We start from the raw sequence: 26,453 nt of genomic DNA, 5'->3' as shown, positions 1-26,453 counted from the left end.
CTATAAAAATGTTATTTAATTTTCATAGGATAATTATATATAGACACATTGTTGCAGGATTTTAAAGCAGTTTAACAATTTAAATGCATTTTATTTGATATTACATCAATGCGATTACGCATGACTTGACGGAGAGCTTACGACCTAATAACTACCCCCTGCATTAAGAACATATGGTGCGACCGAAAACAAATTCAGTCATAAACTAGCTAGTTGTTACTAAGCCCCTAGTGTGGAAGTTACGTTCCAGCTTAAGATAGAACTTACGAACAGCTGGCATAACCCTACCATGGTGTATATATAAACAGACGGAAAAATGATCCCTGCCAATTAGAAACCATTTTAAAAAGGTTTCTCTTACTACAAAATAGTTTGGTGTGATTGGGGTTTTACTCCCCTTTTTCTCGAGTTTTAACATATTTCCCATTCTGAAATGAGAAAGCCTAGAGTTTCCTTCATTTCAGTGTTAACCTACATAGAGTTACTACTCAACCCCCTTTCTAAAATGGGCAGCTGATTTATCCATGGATGTGTATAAAGTGTATATTCTGAAGTACTCCTCCACCTCAGATAGAAAGAAAAAACATAAAACCATCGCCTGAAGGTTTGCTCAACAGGGAAATTTTGCCACTATAAGTTAAGACGTCTGAATAAACTGAAGCTGTGAAACCTCACTCAGTAAGACATCATAAGCTCTGCTAAACTCTGGCCTGCTGGCAATGTTGACTTTAGTGCATTGGCACGGCACTTCAATAACATTTGTGGGACGACAGCTCAATTCCCAGTTTGCGAGCTCCCAGCTGATTTGGTGCAATGCTGCTGGCTATGTAATATCGTGTCACTAGGAGAGCTCAGTTATATATCACAGAAGGCCCTTTCGTGATTTTCAGTGTTTTGCTTTTGCCTGCTAAACACAGCCCACTTCAGCATTCAAAACACCTAGCCATGATTGCCTGGGTTAAGAGTACTGCTGAAAAACAATAATCAAGTTGAAATGCAGTTCTGAGAGAGATAATATGTGTCCTCACGTATCTGTGAAAACAGTGTTTATGGCTTAAGTGAGAGCTCCAAGTGGTTTGCGACTGGAATGTAATGCTACACGTACGCACTCTCGCTAGCACGCTAAATCACTCTCTTTCTTCATCTAACACATGGTGACACGGTGGGATGAGTGATCGAGCAGATCTCAATACACCGGAACTGAAGAATCTGAGCTGGAAGAGAAGGGGGGAAAAAAAGAAAGCTGCTGGCCGACAGCAATTCGACTCTTTGGGGTGGAAGTGACCATTATTTTCCAATACAGAGATTGATGTCGCTTGAACTGCTCTTTGTCTTCCACTAGTAATGGGTTTCTGTCTCTGCCTTGCTGTTTAACAGTGTTTTCCCCTAACTTGCTCTATATTGGAGTGTCATTGCGAAGCACTAAAGCCTCCAAAGGATGAGGAACTAGAGTTATTATTATTGTTTTATTGTTGTTGCAGTATGAGTCTGTAGAAAAAAAGTCTATCAAACTGCAAAACGTGGAATTAAATAATAAATAAATGAATAAATAATAATAATAATCCCTTACATTTTTATAGCGCTTTTCTAGACACTCAAAGTGGTTAACACAATGGGAAGAATCTCCTCATCCACCATCTGTGTGCAGCATCCACCTGGATGACGTGACGGCAGCCATATTGTGCCAGACCGCACACCACACACCACACACCAGCTGATTGGCGGAGTGGAGACAGAGAAATGAAGCCAATTATGATATGGGGATGGTTAGGAGGCCATGATGGGCATTGACCAGTGGGTATATTTGGCCAGGATGCCTGGGTTAAACCCCTCCTTTTTTTTCAAAGGACATCCTGGGATTTTTTAACGACCACTGAGAGTCAGGACCTCGGATTATCGTCTCATCCGAAAGACAGCGCTCACGGAACAGTATAAAGTCCCCATCAATATACTGGGGCGTTACAACTCACAGACCGCAGGTTAAGCGCCCCCTGCTGACCTCACTAACACCACTTCTGGCAACAACCTAGCTTTCCCATGTAGTCTCCCGAACAGGTACTAGCCGGGCACAGCCTGCTTAGCTTCAGTAGGCAACCATGTATGAGTTGCAGAGAGCTAGCTGCCAGCTAAATGACTGTGGTATGCTGTTTAAAAAAAAAGAAAGAAATTTAACATAAAACATAGTTGTAATTTAAAAACTGCAATAGATTATACATATTTTCTCAATACTGTAAGAAATAAAGTAAATACAAATTTTTTTATAAACAATGCATAATACTGTGTAGATATTTAATGTGTATTGTATTTAGTATAAAAACTAACATAACATTTAATATGAAGTAATATGTTGAATCCTAATTTATATGAAATGTATATACACCAGGGGTCTTGCAAATAATAATAAAAAAAATAATAATAATAATAATAATATTAATAATAAAATGTGCTCCTTTAACTCTCAGTCCACAGCTGCCCACAGGTTTGAACAAAGCATCACAACTGTTTTGACACGAATGCACTTTACCTGACAAATGGTTCACAGTGTGCAGTAATTACGGGAACATATGCATATATAATACCCAGGGCAACAAAACAACAATGCAATAAAGGACAAAACACCTTGACCGTGTCTCGGCGCTCCAGGGTTTTAAATTCAGCACACAGTTAAAGTATAAACCCACATCAATGCAGCACTGACAGTAACATTTTATGATGGAGCTGTAACAACACAGCCATAACAACTCAAGCCATTAAGAGCTTTTTCAAGGACAAGTAGGTTTATCATATGGATTGGAGAATAAGACTTACATGTTTACCTCTCGGATTGTGCTAGAACATATTCATTTACCAGGAAAAGACTGCAGTACAGGTGAGCAGCGACTGGGGTAATTAATAACAATGACTATTCTCAGAAAGCACTTGTATCTCTCTATGAAGAGCAGAGGTTTGCTTCTCTAAAACAAATCTGGCTGAAAAGTGTTTGAACCAGTTTATGCTCTAGTCAAATCCTGTTGTGAAACAGTGATAAGGGAATTGTATATATCAGAGGATCTTTAATAAAGTCTGAGAGGCAGGGGGGAAGTTTACTAGCGGCTATTATGAAAAATAAAATCAGATTAATGCGAATTATAAGCGCAGAGAAGCATTTGTATGGTAATTTAGCAACACTTTAAAGAGGCTCTCTGAAAACTACTGGAGTGTAGAAAAATAAAATAAAATAAAATAAACAACAAATGCTTAAGCTCTAAGATTAATGTACATTAATAAACTACCCAAACAATACATTGCAAACATGTTAAATGTTTACTTTGAAGTGGGGATCACACCAAACAGTCTAAAATAAAATAAAATAAAATAAATTAAAACAAAATAAAATAAAATAAAATAAACAATGGCTAAGCTCTCTGATTGATGTGTTTATATAAATTACCAACATATTTTGTTAAATATTTAAATACATTTTACTTAGGAATGGGAATCACACACTATAGGGCCAACAAATAAAATAAAATAAGAAGCAAATTAAATTAAAAATAAATAAAAATAAATAATTAACAACAAATGGTTAAGCTCTAATGCTGTGTTCACACCAGACACGGAACTGATGTTCATGCGGCTATTTATGCGCGAATAGCGCGATTTATCCGCGCGTAAATAGCCGCATGAACATTTGAGTTAAAGCCTGGTTTATACTTCTGCGTCAAGTGACCGGCGTAACTCACGTCGCAGGCAACGCGCGCAGCTGTGCATTTATACTTCTGCGCGCTGTCTCTGTTGGTCTGCATTAACACTTCCGAAACGCTAGTGGGCAGTAAGGTGTAAATATTCCTCTGTGTCGAGTTTCTTCGCTTTGTTTTGCTTTTCCTGAACACTTCCTGGATGTACAAGTGACTCAAACTCGCTCATTTTGAGGCAGGAAGCGGCAGATGTGCAACAACTTTAACCATGAGGTAAACACAGAACAAAACTTTCCATCCGGAGCTCCTTCACGGGACTCCACACTTGTAAACAATCGCTCGCGCCATTCGCGCGGCTCTCGGTCCCGCCCAGACTCATCAGCGCTACCAAGCGCTACCGAGCTTGCGCTACGCGTTGTTGCGACGTGTAGTTACATTTTTTGAGAGGTGCACGTCAGTGACGCGTAGCGCAAGCTCTGTGATTGGTCGGCTTGGTAGCGCTGACGAGTCGAGGTGGGACCGAGAGCCGCGCGAACCCAATGTAGTGATTGTTTACAAGTGTGGAGTCCCGTGAAGGAGTTCCGGATGGAAAGTTTTGTTTTGTGTTTACCTCATAGTTAAAGTTGCTGCACGTCCGCCAGTTCCTGCCTCAAAATGAGCGAGTTTGAGCCACTTGTTCATCCCGGAAGTGTTCAGGAAAAGCAAAAAAGCAGCGAAGAAACTCGACACAGAGGAACATTTACACCTCACTGCCAACTAGCGTTTCGGAAGTGTTAATGCAGACCAACAGAGACAGCGCGCAGAAGTATAAATGCACAGCCACGCGCATTGCCTGCGTCATGGGTTACGCCGGTCACTTGACGCAGAAGTATAAATCAGGCTTTACTCGCTTCATACGCACGTCAAACCCCGCTTCATTCGCGTGTCAAATTCACTTCAGAACAGATGCGGATTCGCGTGATGGGCAGGGCTTCTGTCTGCCCGAAGACTCTAGCTTCATAGCTAAATGGCTAACATGGATTTTATGAAGAAAATAACAGTGTTTATGTGCTTTATGAAGACTGAAAAACAGCGTTGATATGTTTAGGGTCGTGTCTGAGTCCACTACATTCTTTCAGAGGTGCATCCAGCTCTGTGAGCTCATAAACTCCTCCAGAAACTTAACCTGGATGACGGAGGCTTTCAGCAGTGCTTCTGACTGAGCCAAGCCGAGTTTGATGAACTGTTGTCGGTGAAGGCTGGAGGATTTCCCTCGGAAAAACGACAACAGGTTGTACGTCACATTCACGCCCCCACAAGAGCAAGCTTCTGATTGGTTATCGTGGCGCGAATGTATGCTGAAGTTCAGATTTTTGAAATGGAGAGATTCGCGCGAAACACTCGTTAAGCGCGTCAAGCACGCAAAACGCTTAATTCGCCCTGCGCCATTCGCGCAATTCTCGTCATTTGGCCGAGCCATTCGCGCATATCGTGCCGCAGGATGTCTATTCGCGCGTTTGCATTGACTGATGTACACTCACACCAGTCAATGCGCGTTTGCAATGACTGGTGTGAACGCAGCATAAGACTAATGTACACTAGGGCCACAAAATTAAATTTAATTAAAAAAATGCTAAAAACATAAATAATAAATAAATAAATAAATAAATAAATAAATAAATGAAAATATTAATAATACAAAATAAAATAATAAATAAAATAAACAAATGCTTTAGCTCTAATATTAATGTATATTAATAATTTACCCAACCAATTTATTGTTAGCATGTTGAATGTTTACTTACAAGTGGGGATCACATCAAACGGTCTAAAATAAAATAAGATAAAATAAAACAATGGCTAAGCTCTCTAATTGATGTATGATATATGAATTACCAAAAATATTTTTGTTAAGTATTTAAATTGTATTTTTTTTTTACTTTCACACACCAAAGGACCACAAAATAAAATAAAATAAAATAGAATGTGCCAATACAATTGAGAATTTATCTAATTAATTTTTTTTTTTTTTTGTGTTGAGTTACATATATTCATTAGACATACTTATGTTTACTACAATTTTATTTAAATTCAAATAAATACAATAGGAGTGGTTCTCAAGGAAGATGATAAAACCAGATTATTATAACAAAACAAAATAAAATTAATTAAATAAAAAGTAACGTAATAAAAAAATGATTTAAAATATATTTAATTATTAAAGCTCATCAAAAATCAAACAGTAATAACTTAGCATTGACACATCAACATTCGCTTTGCTCAACAATAGAGGATGTGCTGCTATTGTACACCTGCGAAACCTTCAAAAGTAATTCATGTTTTATACATCAAACTGGCTTTTGGCCGCTTTCATCTGCGGTGGTCTTATGAAAAGCAGCATTGCATTTGCATAACATTCAGAAAGGTGTACTGCAAACCGGTCTGCAGGAATGCCTTCCAAAAACACCTCAAAGCACCAGTCATGCTTGAAACAGAGGCGCTGAAAGAGTATCTGTTCTTGAAAGTCGTCTCTCAAGTATTGACGTTTAGGAAAGATATCGCTCATTACACACACACCGCAGACGTTTGCAGCAATTACTCTTATCTTGTGTTGACACCTCCCGCAAAACACAAAACCCCTTGAAGAATTCCGCGAATCATAGCACTTCTGATTTCCCAATGACGAGTTTCAATTCAGAGATTAAATTAGCGCGAATAACTGTTCGACACGGAGCCATCTGGCTTTCGATGCTGCCATATTTAATTGACGGGCACAGATTAGCCTATCGCTCTTCATACATGTTTAACTGACAGGTTTAAATTGGTTACATGGTTATTATGGAGACATTTAAAGAGATTTTGGTTTTTCGAGAAGTCTCTTATGCATTTGTATATTCAAAAATCCAGATAAATAGAAATCCTACAGGAGTTTTCTTAAAAATCAAATGTCATCATGTACTCTGGCTCAAGTTGTTGTAGTGTGAGTAGGAGGCATCAGACACCAAGGGTATTGGATAATTCAAGCATAAAACTAAAAGAGTTACTTGAAGATAAGCAAACATTACTTGGAATAAAATATATCAAGGGTTTACAGGTGTTTGATTTAAGTGTGTGTCAAGGATTTCAGGCTTATTAATTTGAAATTAGCCAAACCAAATGAGAAAAACTGTAATACATACTGTATGTATATTAGTGCACAGTACCATTAAGCACAACATTATTCATACCCCTGGCAAATTCTGACTTAAAAAGTTTTTGTTCAAATGTAAATAAAATTAGCATGATGCTTATTACCTGTTGGGGAAAGCCTGCATCATTTCCAGTACAAAAAAAATTAATAAATAAAAAAATAAAAAATATTACTAAAGTAACTTGAAGTCAGAGTTTGCCAGGGGTTTGGATAATTTCTGGCTTGAATGTATATTGATACATTCAAAACTATCAATTTAATCTTCAGAAATACCACAACAACTCTGTTTTGACCTTGTTACGGCTTCTCTGACTATTGCTTAAAAAAAAGAAAAGAAACTAAACAACACAAGACTCAATCTAGTCTCAATCGAGCTGCTCTACAATGACAATAATAGCCATTTAAAAACTTACTGGAGATCTTAAGTACGTTAAATTGCAGTGTACAACATAATGTGCTCTCTTTCTCACTCTCTCTAATGGCCATGAAGTTTCTCCTAGGTGGGGAAGAGCATGCAAGACTGTAATGAGACGTTTCTATTGAATTCGCAGCAGCTTCTTAAATAGACTTGTCATATTAGATATGCTTCCAGACAAATTAACAACTCAACACATTGTGCTTTCTTCACAAATACCAACCTTAATTATGTCTTTTCTGTCCAATGCGTGTTTGTTTGAGATGTACACTATCGGTCAGAAGCTTTGGATTTGAAAGATTTAAAAAAATGCTGTAAAAAAAAAGTCTATTTTGCTTACAAAGGCTGTATTTATTTGATTTAACATGCAGCTAACAAATGTGTAATTATGAATAATTTTACATGTATAACACTTTAATCAATAACACTTTTCTTCTTGAATGTATTTTCAAAAGCCATTTGTTGGTGTGATTCAATTGTCATTTCATATCATTACGTTATGACTGTCTGCTGTATTATGATTAGTTGATGATGGTAACAATGATTCTTATAATAATCGATGTACACTCACCAGCCACTTTATTAGGTACACCTGTCCAACTGCTCAACGCACATTTCTAATAAGCCAAGCACATGGCAGCAACTCAATGCATGTAGACATGGTCAAGACTCAACTCAACTCAAAGGCATGTAGACATGGTCAAGACGATCTGCTGCGGTTCAAATCGAGCATCAGAATGGTGAAGAAATGTGGCATGGTTGTTGGTGCCAGAGGGGCTTGTCTGAGCATTTCAGGAACTGCTGATCTACTGGGATTTTCACGTACAACCAGGGTTTACAGGGAATGGTCCAAAAAAGAAAAATATCCAGCGAGCGGCAGTTCTGTGGACACAAATGCCTTCTTGATGCCAGAGGAGAATGGGCAGACTAGTCTGAGCTGATAGTAAGACAACAGGAACTCAAATAACCTCTCGTTACAACTGAGGTATGCAGAAGGGCATCTCTGAATGCACAACACGTCCAACCTTAAGGCAGATGGGCTAAAGCAGCAGAAGACCACATTGGGTGCCACTCCTGTTAGATAAGAACAGGAAACTGAGGCTACAGTTCGCACAGGCTGATCAAAATTGGACAATAGAAGATTGGAAATACGTTGCCTGGTCTGGTTCTGCTGTGACATTTGGACATAGGGTTAGAATTCGGTGTCACCAACATGAAAGCCTGGATCCATCCTGCCTTGTATCAACGGTTCAGGCTGCTGATGGTGTAATGGTGTGAGGAATATTTTCTTGGCACACTTTGAGCCCATTAGTTACAATTGAGCATCATGTCGACGCCACAGCTTACCCAATATTGTTGCTGACCATGTCCATCCCTTTATAGCCACAGTGTACCCATCTTCTGATGGTTATATCCAGCAGGATAACGCACCATTTCATAAAGCATGAAACATCTGAGACTGGCTTCTTGAACATGACAATGAGTTTATTGTACTCAAATGGATTCCACAGTCACCAATAGATGGGGATGTAGGGGAACGGGTGGTTCCCGTCATGGATCTGCAGCCGACAAATCTGCAGCACCTGTGGGATGCTATCATATCAATATGGACCAAAATCTCTGAGAAATATTTCCAGTATCTTGTTGAATCTTTGCCACAAAGGATTAGTTCTGAAGGTGAAAGGGAGTCCATACTGATACTAGTAACGTATACCTAATAAAGTGGCCGGTGAGAGTTTTTTTTTTTTTTTTTATAGTTTTGTGGAAACGGTAATAGACTTGATTTAAGGATTCCACTATGAAACAGATGATCCAAATAACAGCCTCAAATCTAAATAAAATCCTTTTATTTAAATCCTAGATGTAAATATGCTCACTCTTAAACAATTTAATAAATCACTGATAAATAAAAGTAAATATATTTTCTATAAGACAGTAGCACATACTATTACAGAACTATACACTACAGAAGTATACAGTTTCCAAAAATTATGAAACAGCCCAACTGTTTTCAACACTAATGTTACATAATAAATGTGATATTAAATATTAAACAATACATCATAACTTTATAATGATTTCAGAAAGATTAGAAAACTAAAACTGAAAATTCAGCTTTTAAAATCAGTAAAAAACAAAATCTTACAGTAAATTCATAAAGATAAACAACAATTTAAATTGTACGTTTATTCTGCTCAAACAAATGGAACCTTGGGTAATCCTACTGATCCCAAGCATATGACCAGCAGTGTACGCCACTGGATGGCTTTAACATGGACGCAACGGTTTTACTGTGTGATGGAACTGAAACAAAGTGACATCTGGTAATAAATTGCAGATTCTCACCTGCAGTGCTGCATTTGCTGTACAGCTATAAATTGAAGCCCAAGGATCCAATTATGCCATTTCTAACAACCCCCTGATTCACTCAAAATGTCAACTCTTCCTTTGAAGAAATAAATAAGACGAATTCCCCATCAAGACGTCTGTGTTTAAGCCCTTTATTTGGCCAGAAGGACTTAGTCGCTGTTGTATATGACAGAAGCAATTTGAACAGACCCATTAAATGAAGAGTTCCGTCAAAAACGAATGTTGCTCCCGACACGTTTGACTTAAATTTATTCTGGCGAATACAGAATATCTATGTATACACAGTATATATTTGTAAGTTATGCATTTTATTTGTGCATTAAAAGTCAAAGGGGTTCAATACTGTTTTGATGAGTTTAATTGTATATACAGCTTATTATAGTTAAAGAAAAAACATATTTGGCAAACTGCCATTTCAGATTTTCATTTAGTGTTAAACATTAAAATAAATAAAACTTAAAGAGATAGTTCACCCAAAAAAATGAAAATACTATCATTATTTACTCATCCATAACTTGTTTCAAACCTGTTTGAATTTCTTTCTTCTGTTGAACACAAAATAAGATACTTTGAAGAAATCTGGAAACCTGTAACAATAGACACCTTCCCTTAGTATGTGTTTCTCCTACTATGGAAGTCCATGGTTACAGCTTTCTTTACAATGTCTTCTTTGTGTGTTCAACAGAATTAAAAAAAAAAAAAAAAGGGTTTTAACCACTTGAATGAATAAAGGGGAAAAAATAGTGAGTCAGCAATGTTGGGGAAAGTTACTTTTGAAAGTAGTGCATTACAAATTATGAGTTACTCCCCCAAAAATGTAACTAAATGCATTACTTAGTTACTTTTTATGGAAAGTAATGCATTATTTTATTTTTTCTTACATGGCTGAGGTTTGATCTCTTTCAGAATTTGTGTTTTTTTGCACTTTTTTTATAGAGAAGCTCTGCTTTTAACAGCCACCTATATAACCTACATCTTTATTTTCCAGAATTTTTTACAATGTTGAGTGTACATTGTGTTGAGTGAACTATCCCTTATTTATTTATTGCCACATCAGCAACTTATGGCTATTTCGTGGCAAAATGGATATACATAAAACATAACATGATAAAAACAAATTCGTATTACAACAACAACAAAAAAAATTACTTAGACAAATATATAAAATATAAATAGATAAAATTCACACATATGATTTTTTTTTTGATTCACAAATAAATATGATTTTTCAGTTAAATTTTTGATAAATTATTTAAAACTCTTCCTGGTGGTACCTTTTAAGTGAACTATTCCTTTATTTAACTAAAAAAAAGTGTGCACTAGCTATGTTTCCATCCAAAAATGCGAAATAACTTTATGCGCAAAAGTGGAATATTGCATAAAAGATGTGCGGATAAAGCAACGTTTCCATCCAAAGAGTCAAAGAGAACAAAATCGTCACTTCCTGATTAACTACCGCCACATATTATCAGTGAAAACAGAATTGTCTGTGGTACAAGAAGCTGCATGGATCTTTGCATCATTTAATAAATGACTTACACCTCAGAAGACGATACTGACACGCGATGAATGCCTGGTGGCGTTTGAAGGCGAGAGATGTGGAGCAAAGACGCTCTTGACAGTTCTGGAGGTCATTAATAATATAATAACATTAATACCTAAATGATTAAGCATATAGAATGACCAAAACAACGTTTCAGATGGTTTACAATGTGCTCAGCTGGCTGGTTTGTCCATTCACAAACATTTTTATCATCACATGATCTATTTAATAACTAAATCATAACATTTTTAATGCGCATAGTGGAATTTGTTTGGTAAAAGTGTTTCCATCGTAGTTTATGCACATCTTTTCTTACCGAATAAAAACTTTATCCTACTCAGTTATGCACATTTTTTTTTTTGTGAGCATTTTCAAAATGTATGAGCATCTTGGTGTTTCCATCAACTGATTTTCTTATGCGCATAAAAATAGGTGGATGGAAGCATGGCTATTTTCTCTTTAAAACAATTCTAGACATCAGTCTAACCCAAAAACTCAAATTCCCTCATTCACATAAGCTATGGATATGTAAATACATTATCCGATTAGTCCTGAAACCTCCAGTTCAGCATGTAATTACCACCATTTCATTTATTTTTTTTTGTCCTTTTTTTTTTTTTTTTTGCAAACGCAGAGCAAAATAAAGATAAGGACTCCATTAGGCCCTTAAAACACTCTTAGATAACATATTCAAAAAAAAAAAAAAAAAAACATTAGCAGATAATGGATTTCCGGAATGGATAATGAGATTTCTTTCTTTCTTTTTTGTGTGTGGTCGATGGCTTTTGGCTGCCAGGATTTGTCTGTGCCACTGCCAAACCACCAGCGTCATGCGATTCTCCACTGTCATCACAGGCAAATGACATTACAGGAGGAAATGAAGTTTATGCCTGCTCTCTGACAGATTTACTGATCCCCCGCAGAATCGAATACAGGTCCGGGCCAATGAAAGTCATCATCTGTGGGGTGAATTACTTGTGGCTGGTACTACTTGTTTCGATAACCCACAATTCCCCTCTCCGTCTTTGATTTACCTGCGGACAACCTTCCTTTCTCCACTGCCTATCTATATTCTGCCTCCATCTCTTCAAGGGCGGACATTAGAAACACAGATGTGTCACTGCAGCGCCACCAGCTTCTCTTTCATCATCCTGTTTTGGCTTATTTTCTTCCGTGCAATGGTCTGACTGCTTCTAACACTGCCATTCTCTCTGACTTGGCCCAGAAAGTATTGTATTCCTCAGTTTCTGTGAATTAAGATGAAAAGAACAAATCTAAACACTGAGGTGAAGCATTTGAGGAAAATATTTAAACATTTAAGAAAAGTATATTGTAGGGATGTTCATAATAACCGATTAACTGTTAAAAGGGTGCATTTTAACCAATTAATGGTATGAGTTAAACAATTAAAAACATTATTTGTATTTTTTTAATTGCCTGCATAAATGTGCAACACAAACTTGTTAACTTGCAGGATGTTAAAATGTGCAACCACACATGCCTACAGACATATTTTGCTAAAAAAAGAATATTGCTGGTGACCGTTTGACAGATGAGTTGATGCCAAACTAGCGCTAATGCTGATTGTCTCTGTCCTGGATCTGCATCATAAACACTTTTGTTTATTTGGACAATTGGAGAAAGAAGCCGCAAAACAAAACTTTCTGAAATGTGCGCTGCTTTGGAAACGAGAAGTCCACAAGTCAGAATGTTGGTTTATTTTACTCTCCTTCAGAGCGTGCTCCAGCACCTATCATAAACACAACTAATAAGCTATAGTTGTCATGATTTAATGTACAACCGACAAACCAAGCTTTTTTTATTTGGAAAATTAGAGATATTTATGGTTCTTATAAAATACCCATTCTTTTAAAATAGCCTACATAATCCACGAATCAAACAAATCCAAAGATTTTCTTGATTTTTGCATATAATGATAACTTTGCAGCAAACTGAGGTTTATATTTTATAGCTTATAAAACATGTACGCAAATTAATGCAATATCATATGTAAAAAACAAAGTTGTCATATGCTATAGTAGCCTAAACTTTACAAAAAGCCAACAAACAAGCCTTGTCATTGTCTTTCTTGACAGAGGTTTTTGACATAAGAATAACAGCGCATTATTCATTTGAATGCATATTTTCCATGGAGTGATCGATTTGAGGTAGCCTAATATTTTTATTTGACGAAAGAAAGAAAAAAAAAAATTGATGGGGAAAAAAACAGCCTATGCTGAATCATAAAAAAATATGTAATTGTTTTATCAAATAATAATTTTATATTAATCTGACCAATCAACTGTTAATTTTTGGTTAACAGGCATTGGTTAATTAACCAAAATGAGCAATCCTGTTATATTGTATTTGTTATAGATTACATGTTACATAATCGCAGTATAGTCAGTTACAGTATATTTGCTTAATTACATTTTGATTGATCTGATTGCTTTTTTTGGTTACTTTAAGTTTTGATTAAACTGATTTAGAACATAGATTAGATTTTTTTGTAAAATATGGATTTGAAAAACAGTAAGTTTGTTAAACATCGCACTCTCGCATCAGATTTTGCACAGGGTGTTGTAAGTTAAATAATGTAATAATGCAAATAAAAAAAATAAATAAAAAAACAGTAAAAAGGATCACTACTATATATACATTTAGGCATGGGCCGGTATAAGATTCTGACAGTATGATAATCTTGAATAAAAATATCACGGTTTCACAGCATCACGGTATTGTGCTCACTGCTCTAAAATATATTATTTTTAAATGTCTGGGTAAAAAACAAAATCTTTTTTCCCCTTTGAAAACATTACATTTTATTTTTTGAAAGATTTATAATGTTTTGGAGCAGCAGGCTAAATAATTCAAATTAATCATTGACTTCTGCTATCTTCATTAGTTTTAAAAAAAGGGATTTCTTTACAATTTCAAACGGCTTCTTTTGATATCTTTTCAGCTGGAGTAACTGTTGTCCTTTAAAACTACAAAAAAAAAAAAAAATGTAAATAAAAAAATCTCACACATAGCTTAGGAATGGTACTAAAATCGTAACTTTTTCCAAACCACGGTATACCTTGAAAACGGTTATCATCCCATGCCTGTATACATTACGTCTGCACGATATAGGAAATAACTGATATAGCTATTTTATTTTCATACAATTTATATTGCGAGGTTAAAAAAATATATTTTCACCAGAAGAAATAAATAGGTTTATTTGGAAGGAATTCATAATTTTAAAAAACACTGGGATGGTTTAAGGAAGTGCATCTACAGAAAATATAATAATAATAATAATAAACCAATCCCAAACATTGAAAAACACAGTGGAGCAACAATACTTGGTTTTAAATTCGCACACTCAAACTTTCTCCTTAAAAATACAATTTCAGAAAAGTATTTGCAAGTCTTTTAAATGTCTGAGAAAAATAACACATGATGGACAAATATTGTTGTATTCAGAGTAATCTAACCATAAAATGCAAAGTTAAACCTAAAACAACATAGCATAGCATAGAGCATAGCATAGCATAGCATAGCATACAATGTGCTCTGCCACAAACACACATACCCACACTCAAAAGTACCGTTCATCAAAATAACCACACCTACACATTAGTGAACATTAACTATTATAGATTTCTTACAGGAACATGGATGGCTAACATTATTTGACAAATTTACCAGATCTTACCTTTCTCACACAGAAAATAAATGAACTGAGGGCATACAACAGCTTCACTCAGGTAAACAAGGGAGTACTTCATTATTGGAATACACAGCTCCTCCTGGAGTCAGGGAGGACACATAACATCTTCCCTACATCTGTCTATCTACACAAAAACAACAGTACAGATATATTTATTTTTTTATTGGGACTTCCCTTAGACGTAATGATTTTTACTTAAAGACTTTGTATACTATCCCCTTACTCCAACCCTAACCAACATAAAATGCACAGTTAAACCTAAACAACATAACATTGCATACAATGTGCTTTGCAACAAACATACAAAATCTCAAAAGTATCATTCATCAAAATTACCACACCAACACATTAGTGAACACATTAACTATTATATATTTCTTACAGGAACATGGATGACTAACATTATTTGACATAAGGCTGTTTCTCAATATGTGTTCTTTAGCGGTCTTCGTGTTCTCGTGCAACGTCATCATCAGCTGCTTAAGTTCAGTTCCAATACTCAAGACCGCAAGTACGGAGGACGCGTGAAACTTCCCGGATTCTTGATATCGAGGACGCAACGATGCAGACTTAAGCACCGAACTCGCTCTGGAAGTCCTAGAAGTCATTGCGACTGGAGGTGGGAAGTGCTGCGTTTTATTTAGATTTATTATTAAAGTTCAGAGATATGACTTATTTACGTCAGGAGTTTCCCTAAATGAAACGGTGAAAGTAAACATTACCATGGACGCCTTAATAAAGGAATAAACACATTAAGGGTGTTTGTTTGCTGAAATTCGTATTAAAATCTGTTTTATTTATATTGTGCAACATAGATTTATAATGTTTTTATGCAAAGTAAATATTTTTAAAAGGGGAAAAACAATAAATCGTTGTATGAATGCTGCAATGTTTAAATAATTTACCATTTAAAACACGTGAAGGTCACGTGACCATCAGGAAAAACGCAGCATCTCAATTCTAAAAGGACGCATTCTTGAATTGATCAGCATTGCTATATTTGTGGGAACATTTGGTCCATACAATGTGATGAATGCAAGACACACAACTGTGAACGTGAAAATGTAAAGCTTTACATAAATGTCAATGTAAAATTTCTGAGGTAACATTAAATAACAGTAAATATTTTAATTTAAGTTTAATTTATATTTAGTTAAAATAGCTAAAAACAACCTGACAAAAATGTGATGAATTCCCAATATCACTTGAACAAACATTGATAATCAGTCATAATGATATTACACACCATATCAATGTCTGTTTAATAGCTTCTTAAGACAAACCCTTTTAAATTGGCTTCATAGTCAATGCTATTTTGTAATTTAGTCTCAAAATGTCAGATTTAAGAGTAGTATCCTCATTTTAAATAACAAGAAGTATATTTGTCCCATTTTTCCTCTTTTTCAAAAATTTCCAACGCAATGTTATGGCATTTCGTATTTTTTTAGTTTAATGCAGGGGTCACCAATCTCGGTCTTGGAGGGCCAGTGTCCCTGCGGGTTTTGGCTCCAAATCGCTCAACACACCTGTCTGGGTGTTTCAAGTATACCTTGTAAAACCTTAATTAGCTTGTTCAGGTGTTTTTGATTAGGGCTGGAGCTAATTTCTGCAGGATACCGGCCCTCCAGGAACAAGGTTTATTCTTCAAGTTTGGTGACCCCTGCTTTAAAATTCTTAAGAATTTTTACGATCTAAATTGTACAATTTAGTACGATTTGCTCATCACTCAATGACGGTTGGGTTTAGGGGTGAGGTTGGGTGCCATACCTCCTTTTAAATATCATACATTCTCTTACAACTGAACTCGTAGGGATTTCTATGAATTAGTCACTAAACTGTCAAAACGAAAATACTTACGTTTTCTCGTGAGATCAGGCTGAACATTTCTTAATTATTAAATTCTTAATTAAATTACTGAACACAAGTTTTTAGTTGTCAGTCATCCAAAAACATAACATAACACAATCATATATAATAATACAATTTGAAGAACAAAATATAGCATGGCATGCATAATACGCAATGTAAAAAAAATTCTATAAATTAGCAGTTTTAGCATTTTTCGTTATTTTAAATTTATTATTTTTCCCCATTTATTATATGCATCTGAATTGCATTATGGGACCTTGATCTTGCAGCTGCAACCCATCACTGGAAAACACCCAAACACATTTATTCACACACAGACACTACGGACAATTTAGCTAACCCAATTCTGACCCAGCTGAGGCTCAAACAAGCAACCTTCTTGCTGTGAGACGACATCAATACCCACTGTGCCACTGCACCGCCTGTAGGTGAATTAGGTAAGCTAAATTGTCCATAGTGTGTGTGTGAATGATAGTATATAGGTGTTTCCCAGTGATGGGTTGCAGCTGGAAGGGCATCCGCTGCGTAAAACACATGCTGGATAAGCTGGCAGTTCATTCCGTTGTGATGGGACTAAAGGGAGTAAGCCGAAAAAAAAAAAAAATTATTAATGATTATTGTCTGGGTTGGTGTTGTATTAACGGTTCAAAAACCTTGTAATAAACTACCAGTGCATGTTCTCTTATTTCACAGACTTCTATTAAAATGTCAATAAAAATCACTTTGTTAAACTGTATAGTTTTCATCATCAAAAGAACAGAGATCAATTTACCATAATGTAATTTACAACCCTAAATAAACGAAAAACACTTGTGAATCCCCAAATACAGAAACTATTAAACTATTTTAATCAAATAGATGTGAACTTCTATCATTTAGCCACTGTTTTCATCTACACACCAAACATTTAAAAAAACCCAAAGGAAAAACATTTCCCTTTTTTTTTTTTTTTGTACATGACATAACCCTCTCCTCCTCTTTCATCATCCTATTTTGCCTTTTATTTTTCATCTCTGCAACGGTCTGACTACTTCCAACACTGCCACTTTCTCAGACGTGGCCCAGAAAGTATATTACCGCTCAGCTTCTGCGGCTCCATCAAGCAAATCTAAATATTGCAGGTGGCTTTATCAGCAAGACACTTCTCGTATTCCCTGAGCAACAGCACGTCGAGGTCAGGCGTAAATGCACAGAGTCTGCGGCTCTAAAGCTGTCATCTGTGTTTATATCACTCGGCCAATTCAGTGAGGACCAATAATAAGAAAGAGGGGAAAATCTAATATCAGCCGCGGATCAAACGGCGCATGATTCATTTAGAAATATTACATATCGCCACCCCTTCAGCCTCCGCGCGTCCCTTATAAGGACATTTCTGATTGCTGCCGTGCTATCGAAATTAAATGACCTTTCTTATTATAATTTTGCACATAATAAGCAGCTAATTTAAAATATCCTTATCTGTTATCTTCGCGAAAGGTTTCTATTACCATAACTGGAATGGTGACTTTCTAGATAATGAAGCCCCTCCTGGCCTGTTTTGTGTGTTTACCAGACTAAGGGTAGTGTTTTTGTGAAGGTAAAATGGGAAGGTAAAACAAAACGGACAGTGATAGATTGGAAGATTGTGCTAATGAAGATATAATTAGTCTAATAATAACAGCAGGGAATTTATTAGGTGACCGCATTCATCTGGAAGATACCGTTAGTTACAACTAGACTAGACTTTTTGTTGCAGTGAAGCATATGAAGACACTCAAATATCAACTTGTTTTTGTAGCATAGTTATTTTTAGTACTGTTACATTGTCAGCCATGTACTGGAAGCAATTTGCATCGTAACTTAATTTTTTTTTTTTCGTTTTTTTTTCTTTGCTACTTGACTTACTAGTTGTATCTTTTGAAAGTCCTTCTGATTAATACAATAAATATCTGTTAATTACATCCCCATCTTGCACATTTTGTCTTCCTTGCTTAAAACATCTGAATTAGATCATCAGCTCATCAGACCCCTCATTAGACCCTTGTGTGTCAAATAAGAGAGACATTCAAAATGTGCAGGATCGGAATTGAGACCCACTGCTTTAAGGCAAGTCATTTCACTAGGCCGTCATCTTTGAAATGGCGTTCTGTTTGAATGGGAACATATCACATTCTCGCAAGCTTACGTTTTAATTTCATAGTTAGAATCACTGATGAAATTAAACAACAACTGTCTCTTAAGTTTAATTTTTAACCGTTTGAATCACACAAAATCTGCAAATTTCAGATTGCCCAATCTAATACGCATGAATACAACGAGATCGCGACACCGACCTTTCTTATGGCTGTTTATGTTTACATGTAACACAACATCATTCTCTGAATAATATCTCATCTGGTCTTCTGTAATAATTCCTAACTTGGTCTTGATGGCAAATCTACTTCCAAATTGACAGCAAGTTTGTAGGCATTCGAGTAGTTGCTATCATGTGATGTTTTGTTTGATGGGACTGACTGTACCTCACATTCGTTTTATGCAGATTACAAAACTAGAGATCAGTTGTTTAGTGTAGTGTAGTGGTTCGTTTAAAATAAAAGATTAAAAGCTTTATGTAGATATATTTCCCATGTCTGTAAAGAAAGTTTTCAAAGAGATTGAAGTGCATTTGCTGACCCCAGAGGATTCATAACAACTGCAGAAACTGTCATAAAAACATGTCTGTTCCAAGTCTCTCACCCAGAGAATCGCCTGTATATATCGATCAATGATTGGCTCCAGTTCTAGAAGGTGAGGCTTCATTTGCCATATTGAACATTAATTTTTTTTTCCTATTCAAAACTATATGAGAGACTAAGAATTCAACACTTGGTCAAATATGGATAAACCCAACAGTTGGATAGACAAGACGTTTAGCCAGAGAACAACTGGTTATGCCCAGCTGAACCTGGTTTTTCTTTAGGTTTTACTTTCGTCAATTGGTAATGTTTGTTCTCGTCATTGTTATCACTGGCTTGCTTGGTTTAGAATTCGCATGGAGTTGCTCATTGCTGCGCTCTTCAGTGTTTGGGCTTTCAGCAGTGATATTTACATCCCACTGAACTGAACTAAACTGAACTTTAACTGTGAAAACTGGACTGAAGCAGCTTCAAATTATTAAAACTCCATCTATGTCTTAGATGCTGACACAATCTACATTGTAAAAGCACTATAGAAATAAAGAATTGAAAATGTAAATTAAATTTACCATTAAAAAATTACCCAATTTTGTCCATATTCCTATATCATTGGGTTAAAATCCAGCTTTTTTTTAGAGTGTAGCGTGCTGTATAAAAACCAAGCATGTGTTTGTTTAAATTTGGCTTTCCAAGCTTGGTTCCCCTGAAGGTGTCCTCCTCCTCATTCTGTCTAACTATCTCAGGGAGTTTTTCCTGGCTACTGTCGCCCTTGGCTTGCTCACAAGAGGTTTGTAAGACACTATTCAGGCTGCTTTGGAACAATATGTATTGTGAAATGTGCTGCACAAATGAATTGGAACTGAAATAAAAGTGGCAATGAAGTGTCACTATAGTAGAACAGAGTCAAGTGCTAGAGTCAGGGGCACATTTATCCTCTTTCCACTTTAAACTCTAAGCAAAGACTGGTAAGAGTGTTATGAAATTTAAAAACGCACACCAAATGGAAAGAAAATTCAGCATTTTGCGATGTGTGTGTGTGTGCGGTCCTTTACTGACAGCCGTGTGTGTGTGATTAATTTAGAAAAATATGGCAAAAAGTCCTAAATGGTGGTAATAGTTTGATCGGGTTGTTTACTTCAATAATTCCACTATCATATACATACTCCACAAATCTTAATTTCTGATTAGTTCAGTTATGACTAAAGTCTGATTAAGGTGATCAAAAACCGCTGTTTTGAGCCTATGTAGGCCTGGAGTTTAAAATTTATGTTTAACTGAATAAACAGTTAACAGTACATCTAATTGAACATAATTGTTTTTTCAACACCAATTATCATAGCAGAACAGTTTCTCAAGCAGTTTATGATGCATTTTGGAAACAGGAGATGAGCCCCGTCTAATGCGCCACCTGGCTTGAGAAACCCATTCTCAAAGATTTATTAAGCCCACATATTCTGAATGCCTTCAGCAGAATTCAAATGAGCCATTTTATTCTAGATTAATTCCGAGATTAATCTAAATAAAATAAATAAAATAATCTATGCCCACCTATAATATATATATATATATATATATATATATATATATATATATATATATATATATATATATATATATATATATATATATAAATATATATATATATATATATATATATATATATATATATATATATATATATATATATATATATATATATATAWATATATATATATATATATATATATATATATATATATATATATATATATATATATATATATATATATATATATATATATATATATAAAAATATATATATACACACTATATCAGGGATGGGCAAACTTGATCCTCGAGGGCCGGTGTCCCTGCAGAGTTTTGTTCCAACACTAGTCAAACACACCTGAACAAGCTAATCAGTGTCTTCAAGATCACTAGAATTAGAGTAGGAGCTAAACTGTGCAGGACAACGGCCCTCCAGGACCGAGTTTGCCCACCCCTGCACTATATAGTGTCTGTGCCATAGTATCTTAAGCATGATTGAAGCAAAATGCTTTCTTCTGAAAAGGGGGTTAACTTTTACAAGATGGTCAAATAAATGGTCTGTGAGGCATTTTGAGCTGAAACGTCACAGGTATATTATGTTACTCAAATAGGACTTACTTAAATATATACTTTTTAGTTATTTATATTATTATTATTGGTCTATTTGTTTAGTTATTTGTTGCTCTACTCAATATGTACATTTTAGGACAACATAACATTGCTGAAATTGCGAACAATTTGAGAATCTGATCAAAACTGATAAGCTGGAGCATAAATAGTTAAAAAAATTAAAATGCAATGGGGAAAAAAAACAATGGTGTAAGTCCTGAATCTAAGGAATATCAGTCAGTCAGTCTCATTATTCATCAACTCTAGCAAAATTAGGAGCTGATTGTATAGCAGATTACCTCTGCCGATAAGATTTAGTCTCTTTCACGAGTAATAAATAATTAATCTTAAAAATCTATATTTATACAGTCTTTCTGTCATGCAATTAGTTTTTAATTCATTCCATTTGTAAAGGCAGCCACAAAAAATAATTGAGCAGGAATTAATTTCAGTGTGCGTCTCTATCAGCCACATGATGGCACACAATTTCCTTGCTTTATCTAATTAGTGTAATACATAAAACACAATGTTCCAATAAAGTCTAACATTTTGCTTAGTTATTGAATTCATTGACATCTTGCCATGTTCTTCCATTTTTTGTGGTTGTTGAGTGCTTCACTGGCGGCTGCTGTAATTTCCTGCCATGGTGTGTTTGGTAGGGCCGTTTTCTATCAGTGTTGGGGTTTAACTAACTAAAATTGGCTAATTTGTTCAGTAGATCTGCTGCCTGGAAGCTTCTCTGGTAATGAGCTATTTCCCCCAGTGGGTTGTGTGTCATTTAACACCATAGCTTTACAGCCAGATAAACTGAAACAATAGTCAATATCCGCTTTCATTTGCATGACTGGAAAATCCATCCATGCGTTTAAATAAACAATCTGCTAATTAAGTAACCAATTCACCAATAAAATATAAAACTCATAGACTTTGTTTTTGTATGATATTTTTATTTATTTATTTTTTTTAATATTATATGAATATAAAAAAAGTCAACATTTTTATTTATAGGCCAGATTTGCACCAGCACAGACACCTATTTTGTTGTTTCAAGTAAATAAGTCGAGTCAAGTTGAGCTTTATTGACATTCCACTTCATCTGTGGACATAGCTTATAACATATAATGTTGTGTCTTGCAGGACCACAGTGCTATATAAATAAGTATAATTAAAAGAATTAACACAACACTGAACCTATACATAGCTAAATGCATATGTATATACATATGCATATTTACTTTACTAACATTCTCAGATAGATAGATAGATAGATAGATAGATAGATAGATAGATAGATAGATAGATAGATAGATAGATAGATAGATAGATAGATAGATAGATAGATAGATAGATAGATAGATAGATAGATAGATAGATAGATAGATAGATAGATAGATAGATAGATAGATAGATAGATACTCGATTGAATGAGCATTATCAATGGTTATCAGCTGATAGATATGGACCAGTATGGGGCTACTGGTAGACTCAGAAGAATGTTATCATCCATCCACATGATTAATCAGCTAAACTAATAGAGAAGCCTCCAGATCCTGATTTGTTTTTAAATTACTGTGGCGGTTGGGGTAGACATTAATAAAATACAATCAATGAGAATTTTTTTATAAATAATATAAGTAGTTCTTGTGGTTAATCAGTTACTAATAGAGAAGACTCCAGATCAGTTACAGTGCCTGTTGGGTTGGCCCTTACTGGCCCATCTCTTTCAGCTGATAATCACTGATAATGCTCCTTCAATCGTGTGATACTGTAACAATATTTTTTTTTTTCTCCCAAATGTTTGTTCTTTTTATACTGAGTGTTTTTAAGATGCTTTAAAATGGTATGCCTTTTCTGTGGTGATTCAAGTCAAGTCGAGCTTTATTGTCATTCCACTACGTGTGGACATACAGTGGACATACAGAAGAATGAAATATGTCTCGCAGGACATCGTTGCTAAACACAACACTGGACATAAGAGCTATTATTAAAAAATAAAAACAATAACTATACATAAAAGTACTTGCATGGCCTGTCTTATGTGTAATGTTAAGTATCTTATAGTATATTTTAGTTATGTATAGTTATTGGTTTTTTTTTATAATAGCCCTTATGTCTTATGTCTCAATAAGATACTTAACTATACACATAAAACAGGCCATGCAAGTACTTTTACGTGAGACTGAACAATGTTGTGCTGGATATTAAAGGTTGATTATTGTGCAGAAGAGGTATTTAAAGTTGAATATTGAGCAGAAGAGGTATTTAAGGTTGAATCAAGCAGCACAACATGATTGTGGTACATTTAAACACTGTAAAAACTGATCCTAATGAGTACTGTGAACTTTTTTGAGTAAACAAAACAATTTGAGCACAGTAAAACTTAATAAATGAAGAGAACTCAAACCAACTGGGTACTGTAAAACCAAATAAGTTAAAGCAACTTAAATTGTTTGAGGTAACTGATTGGTATAAACCATTTGAGTTAAAAAAATAATAATAAATAATAATAATTTATATGAGTACTGTGAACTTACTCTAAATAAGTTGAATTAATGAGGTATTTAATTAACTCATTACCTTCAACACTGAGTTCAAAACTACACTCTGTTCATTTAATAAAGTTGATTGTTGGGTTTTACAGTACACCGTTTTCCTTATTGATTCCTTGTAAGATGGAGTTTAAATAACTTATTAGGTGCATAAAGAGAGAAGAATGTTTCTACAGGTGGTTTGTCAAGCCCACTCACCTGTTTGAAGCATGATTTGAAATGCACAATGCTTCCAAGAGACCTGGAGAGATTAAGAAAGTATCTATAGTGCAAATGTGCAATCTGGTGCAAAAGTCAGAGAAATGAATAGGTGTCCTTTCTACGGGTGGTTTGTTAAGCCCACTCACCTGTATGGGACTCACTTAGGAATGCATAGGGAGGAGGGAAGGGCATGACATTTTAGAGGGGGGTATTGACTAAAATTGAGGGCTCTAACAGTCTGTGGGAAGAAACTGTTGAGTAGTCTAGCCGAGCAGGCTACAATGCTCTGAAACCTTCCTCCTGATGGAAGCAGCTGGAAGAGACTGTGGAAATGATGGGTAGAGTGTTTAACAACACTGCTAGCTTTGCTTGGATTCGCAATGGTTTACATTGTGAACTTATGCGTGTCCACACAAATGGTGGAAAGCAACTTGCTTTGGTTGTAGATTCTCATTCTCTATTTAAACAGAGCGCCTCCCAGTGGAGAAACATTAATTTTTGCATTTTTAAAAATACTTGAAAAGTATTTTGTGTCAAAGCACTTGGTTTTAGTTTTACATTCTCACGGTTCCTATTTTAATATTCCTAATAAACAAAAAAATATACCTAATACAGATATAATGTATTACATCTAATATTGCTATGATAGTAATTTAAATGTAGCATTCAAACAGTAAAACCAAAGCAAAAATAAATGTACAAAAAATATAATAAACAACGCAGAAGCAGTATCATTTTGAGTAGTCGACTAATCTTGCATTTCTAATAAATACATTTTTGACTGCTAAAATATGTACTAAAGTGCACAATGTAATCACATTTTATTAAAGCTGAATCACAGAAAACACCAGAAGAGAGAAACTCTAAATTATGAATTTATAATGTACGCTTCAGAATAGTGTATAACATTGTTTTACTGCCAAACCATAACAGCACACACACACACAATAATAATTATGTATGGACAGAAAGACTCAGGGTGTAATTGATCTTTCTGAAAAGCCACTGCAATCACACCTCCTCTTCAGCGGTTATGATTAAATCTCCCCCAAATCATTTCTCATTGTCTCACGTCTCTCTACGAAATGTTGTTTAATTTGTAAAAGTCTTTGGGACGTGATCTTGAGCATAAGCGTAATTTATGTTTCTGCTCATGTAAAACATAAAATTATCTTATGTAAAAGCCTTAAATTATCGAGCTATAAAAAAGAGCACGGTGAAGCAAGTGCGTTAATAAATAAATAAAGAACTCTTTATTCATTTGCGTGATCATGTTTTAAATATTTTAGCAAACTTCTATTTAAATAAAAGGCATGAAATTTAAACATAATTCCTCCTCCGGGGCCGGTAAAGTCAGATGCACTGAATTACTCATCTGGTCAAGGACAGAGGTCAAACTTGGGTCTGCGGCACATCTGGTGGCTGAATGTGCTGAAAGGAAACACTTTTTATAGCGACAAAAAAATAAACTAATAAAAAGACTTCAACTTCACCAGTGAATTTGTTTTCTTGAGGGAGAAAAGTGTGATGTTCTGTACTCAGGAGGTTGGTATTCAGTTGATTGTTACTGTTGAATGATTTTTTTTTGTTTGTTTTTTGGCTCGGTCTGTTTTTCTGCAGTAAAAAGCAAGAACCTTTATATTTGCTCTGCTTTTTATTTTTTATTTTTTTGGGGGGTGAATATGTTCAGATTCTGTTTTTTAAGAGCGACAATTTGAGCTAAGAAATATTTTTTTTCAAGGTTGTATATTATTAGGGAATAGAATAGAACTAATTACTATACTGTAATTAAAATCACATTTAATAAAAAATGTAATATAACACTTAGGATTGTTATCATATTATGCAACAATCACAAAATACAAATTACAATATAAAAAAAATAATAATACAACAGACAAAAGTGGTAACTCTTTATTTTGATGGTCTATTTTTAGAGTTTTAGTAGACTGTCTGCTTAATATCTGTTGATGCTGCTCCTTCAACAGACATGTAACTGACTATAAGAAACTTTGCAAGTACATGTCAACTTACACTAACCCTAACCCTGATCACAATTTGTAACTTAAATTCAACAAACGGACCATCAAAATAAAGTGTGACCCCAAAGAGAAATAATTACACAGTATATATTTTCAGATATATTGTTCAACCA

At 35.0% G+C, this 26,453-nt stretch overlaps 1 protein-coding gene across 15 annotated transcripts in view; it reads right to left on the bottom strand.

The window, feature by feature from the left end:
- The window catches only part of ntm (neurotrimin), a 631,630-nt gene that overhangs the window by 216,430 nt on the left and 388,747 nt on the right, over positions 1-26,453 (bottom strand). For 4 of the 15 annotated variants that reach the window (XM_073914158.1, XM_073914159.1, XM_073914160.1 and 1 more), the window contains exons 1-2: positions 14,875-14,914; positions 12,209-12,421 (exon numbers count right to left, since the gene is read on the bottom strand). Coding sequence is in view for 4 of the 8 variants with exons in the window: in XM_073914153.1 (XP_073770254.1) it covers positions 14,875-14,947 (73 nt within the window). In the remaining 4 variants the exon portion in view is untranslated. 15 annotated transcript variants of the gene reach the window in all.

The sequence above is a fragment of the Danio rerio genome, chromosome 10, assembly GCF_049306965.1.
Source record: "Danio rerio strain Tuebingen ecotype United States chromosome 10, GRCz12tu, whole genome shotgun sequence".
NCBI lineage: Eukaryota > Metazoa > Chordata > Actinopteri > Cypriniformes > Danionidae > Danio > Danio rerio.
Note: the sequence above shows the minus strand (reverse complement) of the source record. Positions and strands in the feature narration are given on the sequence as shown.